Source organism: Daucus carota, chromosome 4, assembly GCF_001625215.2.
Source record: "Daucus carota subsp. sativus chromosome 4, DH1 v3.0, whole genome shotgun sequence".
In the NCBI taxonomy this organism is placed as follows: Eukaryota; Viridiplantae; Streptophyta; class Magnoliopsida; order Apiales; family Apiaceae; genus Daucus; species Daucus carota.
In genome coordinates, this window is record NC_030384.2 from 5,758,911 (window position 1) to 5,768,360 (window position 9,450).

Here is a 9,450-nt window from a genome sequence, read left to right on the forward strand (position 1 = left end):
ACACACTTGTAGCTTTTTCGGTTGTTAAAAATTAGAATCAACTTGTAGTTTCATTCTGACTCGGTTGAGCCCGGAAACAACTTGTTGCTTCATTATTGGTAGATTGAAGTTGGAAGCAACTTGTAGCTTCATTCCAGACTCGTTTGAAGTTGAAAACAACTTGTAGCTTCATTTTCAGACCCATCTCGTGTTGTAATGTACTGTACAAGGTCATCACGAAATTGTTGGCGCAGAGACTAAAGTCTGTCCTGCCAAATCTGGTATCTCCAAATCAAGCAGCTTTTGTACGGGGTAGAAAAATTGGTGATCATGTACTACTAGCTCAGTCGCTTTGTAAAGACTACCATCTAAATTATGGAGGACCTCGTATTGCCTTCAAGCTGGATATATCTAAAGCATTTGATTCCTTGAATTGGGAGTTTCTATTCAATGTACTGCATCTTCAAGGTTTTCATCCGGTGTTTGTTAACTGGCTAAAAATCTGCATTATGGGTTCAATGGTCTCCGTAAAGGTCAATGGTGTTCTTGAGGGATATTTCAAATGTCAATCCGGGCTCAAACAAGGTGATCCCTTATCTCCGTACCTATTTGTTCTTGCCATGGAAGTCTTAACTGCCACTCTGAATCAAGCTACAAGCACTGGTGATTTTAAGTACCATAGTCGAACTAAGGAAGTTGGTATTTCGCATCTCATTTTTGCGGATGATGTTATGCTGTTTTGTCATGGGGATAATACCTCAGTCCGCATCCTTCTGGAGGCTGTTGAAGCTTTCTCCTCCATGTCAGGTCTTTATCCGAACAATTCTAAATGTGTGACATTTTTTGGTAATGTACCTTCGGCTATCCAGGATTTTACGATTGCCACTTCCCGGTTTAACAGAGGAACCCTTCCTGTAACTTATCTGGGTCTTCCACTTATTTCGGGGAAGCTTCATGCTCGCGATTGTCAACCTCTTATTACAAATATCACCAACCGATTTGAAGCATGGAATAGCAAATTCATTAGTCAGGCGGGGCGTGCTCAGCTCATAAATTCTGTGATCTTTGGAGTGCAAAACCACTGGTCCATGTATCTTTTTCTTCCCAAGGTCATTATCAAGAGAATTCAGAGTGCTTTATCTAGATTTTTGTGGAAAGGTGGAAATTCTGGGCCGTGTCAGTACAAAGTTGCTTGGTCGTTTTGCTGCAACACCAAATTAGAAGGGGGACTGGGTTTTAAGGAGCTGTTGGGGTGGAATAGAAGTGCAATCTGTTTTCAGGCTTGGCGAATTATTCGGAACAATGAAGATTCTCTATGGATCAAATGGGTTCATGCACACTTTCTTAAAAACAGAGCTTTCTGGACTTTGAGTATTCCTGCTAAATGTCCATGGGGGCTACGGAAAATCCTGAACTCAAGAGAAATGCTTCAACAGCATGTTCAGTATAGAGTGGGTCGTGACTCACGTTTCCTTATTTGGCATGATTTGTGGGGAGGTAACAGGCCTTTGATTGATGTTCTGGGGCTGAGGGCTATTTCTTCTTTGGAATCAGATCTTTTGGCGCCTCTAAGCTCGATTATCAGAAACGGGGAATGGTCACTTGGACAGTCGAATGATCTAACAATCATAAATCTGAGAAGCATTTGTAGCTCGATTGCTATACATGACTGTGATGACATTTTATGGGATGGCAATGTGGTCAAAAGTCTTAGCATTCGCGACATATGGGATGGAGTTCGACTGCGTGGAAGTTTGCCTGCTTGGTATAGCTTTGTATGGTGTAAGTTTGTGGTTCCCCGGTGGGCTTTTAATTCATGGTTAGTAGTCCAGGAGAGACTCTTGACCAAGGACAGAATGACTCATTTCCGTATGCCGGTAAACCAGTTGTGTGTTTTATGCGGTATGGCAAATGAGACCCATGCGCACCTGTTTTGCCAATGCACATATACTCGCAGCATCTACAATAGTTGGCAGTTGGGGATTACCACTGTTTGGAGTGAGTTCCTTTTGGGGAGAGTCTATGCTACTGATCGAATTTCCAGTGTTGAAAAGGAATTAAGTTATTTGTTTGTGGCTGCCACTTTATACTCGGTTTGGCGGGAACGAAATGAGCGAATCCACACCAGTGGTCATCAAAGGGGATTTGGGAGCTTGGTCAAAGATATTAAGAGAGATGTTCGTGCAAAGCTTTCATCACATCATTATTTTAAACTTTGTGCTAGAAAAGATCCTGGTTTAGTGATGCACTTATTTTAGCCCATTGACTTTCAGTTAGTCGAGTGTTGGCTCATCTCTTGTATTTTATTTAATTATAGTAGTCGTAGGTCTCTATCTTGACTCTGTTTAGCTGATGTTAGCTTTCATGTCTATTTGGTTCCTTTCTCGCGGGGTATGCCCCTAGAAGTGTATTTTGGATTCGTTTTTATAAAATTTTTTATTTAGCAAAAAAAAAGTTGTTTCAGGCTCAAACGAGTCAAGAATGAAACTACAAGTTGGTTCGAATTTTAAGCAACCGAAAATGAAGCTACAAGTTGTTTCCAACTTCAAACGAGTCTGGAATGAAGCTACAAGTTGCTTCCAACTTCAATCTAACCAATAATGAAGCAACAAGTTGTTTCCGGGCTCAAACGAGTCAAGAATGAAACTACAAGTTGATTCTAATTTTAAACAACCGAAAATCAAGCTACAAATTGTTTCCAAATTCAATCTAGCCAATAATAAAGCAACAAGTTGTTTCCGGCTCAAACGAGTCAAGAATGAAACTACAAGTTGGTTCTAATTTTAAACAACCGAAAATGAAGCTACAAGTTGTTTTCAACTTCAAACGAGTCTGGAATGAAGCTACAACAAGTTGTTTCCGGGCTCAAACGACTACAAGTTGCTTCTAATTTTAAACAACCGAAAATGAAGCTACAAGTTGTTTCCAAATTCAATCTAGCCAATAATAAAGCAACAAGTTGTTTCAGGCTCAAACGAGTCAAGAATGAAACTACAAGTTGGTTCGAATTTTAAGCAACCGAAAATGAAGCTACAAGTTGTTTCCAACTTCAAACGAGTCTGGAATGAAGCTACAAGTTGCTTCCAACTTCAATCTAGCCAATAATGAAGCAACAAGTTGTTTCCGGGCTCAAACGAGTCAAGAATGAAACTACAAGTTGATTTTAATTTTAAACAACCGAAAATGAAGCTACAAGTTGTTTCCAAATTCAATCTAGCCAATAATAAAGCAACAAGTTGTTTCCGGCTCAAACGAGTCAAGAATGAAACTACAAGTTGGTTCTAATTATAAACAACCGAAAATGAAGCTACAAGTTGTTTCCAACTTCAAACGAGTCTGGAATGAAGCTACAAGTTGCTTCCAACTTCAATCTAACCAATAATGAAGCAACAAGTTGTTTCCGGGCTCAAACGAGTCAAGAATGAAACTACAAGTTGATTCTAATTTTAAACAACCGAAAATCAAGCTACAAGTTGTTTCCAAATTCAATCTAGCCAATAATAAAGCAACAAGTTGTTTCCGGCTCAAACGAGTCAAGAATGAAACTACAAGTTGGTTCTAATTTTAAACAACCGAAAATGAAGCTACAAGTTGTTTCCAACTTCAAACGAGTCTGGAATGAAGCTACAAGTTGCTTCCAACTTCAATCTAGCCAATAATGAAGCAACAAGTTGTTTCCGGGCTCAAACGAGTCAAGAATGAAACTACAAGTTGATTCTAATTTTAAACAACCGAAAATGAAGCTACAAGTTGTTTCCAAATTCAATCTAGCCAACAATAAAGCAACAAGTTGTTTCCGGCACAAACGAGTCAAGAATGAAACTACAAGTTGGTTCTAATTTTAAACAACCGAAAATGAAGCTACAAGTTGTTTTCAACTTCAAACGAGTCTGGAATGAAGTTACAAGTTGCTTCCAACTTCAATCTAGCCAATAATGAAGCAACAAGGTGTTTCCAGGCTCAAACGAGTCATGAATGAAACTACAAGTTCATTCTAATTTTAAACAACCGAAAATCAAGCTACAAGTTGTTTCCAAATTCAATCTAGCCAATAATAAAGCAACAAGTTGTTTCCGGCTCAAACGAGTCAAGAATGAAACTACAAGTTGGTTCTAATTTTAAACAACCGAAAATGAAGCTACAAGTTGTTTTCAACTTCAAACGAGTCTGGAATGAAGCTACAACAAGTTGTTTCCGGGCTCAAACGACTACAAGTTGCTTCTAATTTTAAACAACCGAAAATGAAGCTACAAGTTGTTTCCAAATTCAATCTAGCCAATAATAAAGCAACAAGTTGTTTCAGGCTCAAACGAGTCAAGAATGAAACTACAAGTTGGTTCGAATTTTAAGCAACCGAAAATGAAGCTACAAGTTGTTTCCAACTTCAAACGAGTCTGGAATGAAGCTACAAGTTGCTTCCAACTTCAATCTAGCCAATAATGAAGCAACAAGTTGTTTCCGGGCTCAAACGAGTCAAGAATGAAACTACAAGTTGATTTTAATTTTAAACAACCGAAAATGAAGCTACAAGTTGTTTCCAAATTCAATCTAGCCAATAATAAAGCAACAAGTTGTTTCCGGCTCAAACGAGTCAAGAATGAAACTACAAGTTGGTTCTAATTATAAACAACCGAAAATGAAGCTACAAGTTGTTTCCAACTTCAAACGAGTCTGGAATGAAGCTACAAGTTGCTTCCAACTTCAATCTAACCAATAATGAAGCAACAAGTTGTTTCCGGGCTCAAACGAGTCAAGAATGAAACTACAAGTTGATTCTAATTTTAAACAACCGAAAATCAAGCTACAAGTTGTTTCCAAATTCAATCTAGCCAATAATAAAGCAACAAGTTGTTTCCGGCTCAAACGAGTCAAGAATGAAACTACAAGTTGGTTCTAATTTTAAACAACCGAAAATGAAGCTACAAGTTGTTTCCAACTTCAAACGAGTCTGGAATGAAGCTACAAGTTGCTTCCAACTTCAATCTAGCCAATAATGAAGCAACAAGTTGTTTCCGGGCTCAAACGAGTCAAGAATGAAACTACAAGTTGATTCTAATTTTAAACAACCGAAAATGAAGCTACAAGTTGTTTCCAAATTCAATCTGGCCAATAATAAAGCAACAAGTTGTTTCCGGCACAAACGAGTCAAGAATGAAACTACAAGTTGGTTCTAATTTTAAACAACCGAAAATGAAGCTACAAGTTGTTTTCAACTTCAAACGAGTCTGGAATGAAGCTACAAGTTGCTTCCAACTTCAATCTAGCCAATAATGAAGCAACAAGGTGTTTCCAGGCTCAAACGAGTCATGAATGAAACTACAAGTTCATTCTAATTTTAAACAACCGAAAATCAAGCTACAAGTTGTTTCCAAATTCAATCTAGCCAATAATAAAGCAACAAGTTGTTTCCGGCTCAAACGAGTCAAGAATGAAACTACAAGTTGGTTCTAATTTTAAACTTCCGAAAATGAAGCTACAAGTTGTTTTCAACTTCAAACGAGTCTGGAATGAAGCTACAACAAGTTGTTTCCGGGCTCAAACGACTACAAGTTGCTTCTAATTTTAAACAACCGAAAATGAAGCTACAAGTTGTTTCCAAATTCAATCTAGCCAATAATAAAGCAACAAGTTGTTTCAGGCTCAAACGAGTCAAGAATGAAACTACAAGTTGGTTCTAATTTTAAACAACCGAAAATGAAGCTACAAGTTGTTTTCAACTTCAAACGAGTCTGGAATGAAGCTACAAGTTGCTTCCAACTTCAATCTAGCCAATAATGAAGCAACAAGTTGTTTCCGGGCTCAAACGAGTCATGAATGAAACTACAAGTTCATTCTAATTTTAAACAACTGAAAATCAAGCTACAAGTTGTTTACAAATTCAATCTAGCCATTAATAAAGCAACAAGTTGTTTCCGGCTCAAACGAGTCAAGAATGAAACTACAAGTTGGTTCTAATTTTAAACAACCGAAAATGAAACTACAAGTTGTTTTCAACTTCAAACGAGTCTAGAATGAAGATACAAGTTGCTTCCAACTTCAATCTAGCCAATAAAGAAGCAACAAGTTGTTTCCGGGCTCAAACGAGTCAAGAAAGAAACTACAAGTTGATTCTAATTTTAAACAACTGAAAATGAAGCTACAAGTTGTTTCCAAATTCAATCTAGCCAATAATAAAGCAACAAGTTGTTTCAGGCTCAAACGAGTCAAGAATGAAACTACAAGTTGGTTCGAATTTTAAGCAACCGAAAATGAAGCTACAAGTTGTTTCCAACTTCAAACGAGTCTGGAATGAAGCTACAAGTTGCTTCCAACTTCAATCTAGCCAATAATGAAGCAACAAGTTGTTTCCGGGCTCAAACGAGTCAAGAATGAAACTACAAGTTGATTTTAATTTTAAACAACCGAAAATGAAGCTACAAGTTGTTTCCAAATTCAATCTAGCCAATAATAAAGCAACAAGTTGTTTCCGGCTCAAACGAGTCAAGAATGAAACTACAAGTTGGTTCTAATTATAAACAACCGAAAATGAAGCTACAAGTTGTTTCCAACTTCAAACGAGTCTGGAATGAAGCTACAAGTTGCTTCCAACTTCAATCTAACCAATAATGAAGCAACAAGTTGTTTCCGGGCTCAAACGAGTCAAGAATGAAACTACAAGTTGATTCTAATTTTAAACAACCGAAAATCAAGCTACAAGTTGTTTCCAAATTCAATCTAGCCAACAATAAAGCAACAAGTTGTTTCCGGCACAAACGAGTCAAGAATGAAACTACAAGTTGGTTCTAATTTTAAACAACCGAAAATGAAGCTACAAGTTGTTTTCAACTTCAAACGAGTCTGGAATGAAGTTACAAGTTGCTTCCAACTTCAATCTAGCCAATAATGAAGCAACAAGGTGTTTCCAGGCTCAAACGAGTCATGAATGAAACTACAAGTTCATTCTAATTTTAAACAACCGAAAATCAAGCTACAAGTTGTTTCCAAATTCAATCTAGCCAATAATAAAGCAACAAGTTGTTTCCGGCTCAAACGAGTCAAGAATGAAACTACAAGTTGGTTCTAATTTTAAACAACCGAAAATGAAGCTACAAGTTGTTTTCAACTTCAAACGAGTCTGGAATGAAGCTACAACAAGTTGTTTCCGGGCTCAAACGACTACAAGTTGCTTCTAATTTTAAACAACCGAAAATGAAGCTACAAGTTGTTTCCAAATTCAATCTAGCCAATAATAAAGCAACAAGTTGTTTCAGGCTCAAACGAGTCAAGAATGAAACTACAAGTTGGTTCGAATTTTAAGCAACCGAAAATGAAGCTACAAGTTGTTTCCAACTTCAAACGAGTCTGGAATGAAGCTACAAGTTGCTTCCAACTTCAATCTAGCCAATAATGAAGCAACAAGTTGTTTCCGGGCTCAAACGAGTCAAGAATGAAACTACAAGTTGATTTTAATTTTAAACAACCGAAAATGAAGCTACAAGTTGTTTCCAAATTCAATCTAGCCAATAATAAAGCAACAAGTTGTTTCCGGCTCAAACGAGTCAAGAATGAAACTACAAGTTGGTTCTAATTATAAACAACCGAAAATGAAGCTACAAGTTGTTTCCAACTTCAAACGAGTCTGGAATGAAGCTACAAGTTGCTTCCAACTTCAATCTAACCAATAATGAAGCAACAAGTTGTTTCCGGGCTCAAACGAGTCAAGAATGAAACTACAAGTTGATTCTAATTTTAAACAACCGAAAATCAAGCTACAAGTTGTTTCAAATTCAATCTAGCCAATAATAAAGCAACAAGTTGTTTCCGGCTCAAACGAGTCAAGAATGAAACTACAAGTTGGTTCTAATTTTAAACAACCGAAAATGAAGCTACAAGTTGTTTCCAACTTCAAACGAGTCTGGAATGAAGCTACAAGTTGCTTCCAACTTCAATCTAGCCAATAATGAAGCAACAAGTTGTTTCCGGGCTCAAACGAGTCAAGAATGAAACTACAAGTTGATTCTAATTTTAAACAACCGAAAATGAAGCTACAAGTTGTTTCCAAATTCAATCTGGCCAATAATAAAGCAACAAGTTGTTTCCGGCACAAACGAGTCAAGAATGAAACTACAAGTTGGTTCTAATTTTAAACAACCGAAAATGAAGCTACAAGTTGTTTTCAACTTCAAACGAGTCTGGAATGAAGCTACAAGTTGCTTCCAACTTCAATCTAGCCAATAATGAAGCAACAAGGTGTTTCCAGGCTCAAACGAGTCATGAATGAAACTACAAGTTCATTCTAATTTTAAACAACCGAAAATCAAGCTACAAGTTGTTTCCAAATTCAATCTAGCCAATAATAAAGCAACAAGTTGTTTCCGGCTCAAACGAGTCAAGAATGAAACTACAAGTTGGTTCTAATTTAAACTTCCGAAAATGAAGCTACAAGTTGTTTCAACTTCAAACGAGTCTGGAATGAAGCTACAACAAGTTGTTTCCGGGCTCAAACGACTACAAGTTGCTTCTAATTTTAAACAACCGAAAATGAAGCTACAAGTTGTTTCCAAATTCAATCTAGCCAATAATAAAGCAACAAGTTGTTTCAGGCTCAACGAGTCAAGAATGAAACTACAAGTTGGTTCTAATTTTAAACAACCGAAAATGAAGCTACAAGTTGTTTTCAACTTCAACGAGTCTGGAATGAAGCTACAAGTTGCTTCCAACTTCAATCTAGCCAATAATGAAGCAACAAGTTGTTTCCGGGCTCAAACGAGTCATGAATGAAAACTACAAGTTCATTCTAATTTTAAACAACTGAAAATCAAGCTACAAGTTGTTTACAATTCAATCTAGCCATTAATAAAGCAACAAGTTGTTTTCCGGCTCAAACGAGTCAAGAATGAACTACAAGTTGGTTCTAATTTAAACAACCGAAAATGAAACTACAAGTTGTTTCAACTTCAAACGAGTCTAGAATGAAGATACAAGTTGCTTCCAACTTCAATCTAGCCAATAAAGAAGCAACAAGTTGTTTCCGGGCTCAAACGAGTCAAGAAAGAAACTACAAGTTGATTCTAATTTTAAACAACTGAAAATGAAGCTACAAGTTGTTTCCAAATTCAATCTAGCCAATAATAAAGCAACAAGTTGTTTCAGGCTCAAACGAGTCAAGAATGAAACTACAAGTTGGTTCGAATTTTAAGCAACCGAAAATGAAGCTACAAGTTGTTTCCAACTTCAAACGAGTCTGGAATGAAGCTACAAGTTGCTTCCAACTTCAATCTAGCCAATAATGAAGCAACAAGTTGTTTCCGGGCTCAAACGAGTCAAGAATGAAACTACAAGTTGATTTTAATTTTAAACAACCGAAAATGAAGCTACAAGTTGTTTCCAAATTCAATCTAGCCAATAATAAAGCAACAAGTTGTTTCCGGCTCAAACGAGTCAAGAATGAAACTACAAGTTGGTTCTAATTATAAACAACCGAAAATGAAG

At 37.0% G+C, this 9,450-nt stretch overlaps 1 protein-coding gene across 1 annotated transcript in view; it reads left to right on the top strand.

Moving 5' to 3' along the window:
- LOC135152130 (uncharacterized) overlaps positions 1–2,237 on the top strand; it is a 4,442-nt gene extending 2,205 nt beyond the window's left edge. The window contains exon 2 of the mRNA XM_064091964.1: positions 234–2,237. Within this exon, the coding sequence (XP_063948034.1) occupies positions 234–2,237 (2,004 nt within the window). The remainder of the gene's footprint in view (positions 1–233) is intronic.
- Positions 2,238–9,450: the final 7,213 nt, after the last annotated feature.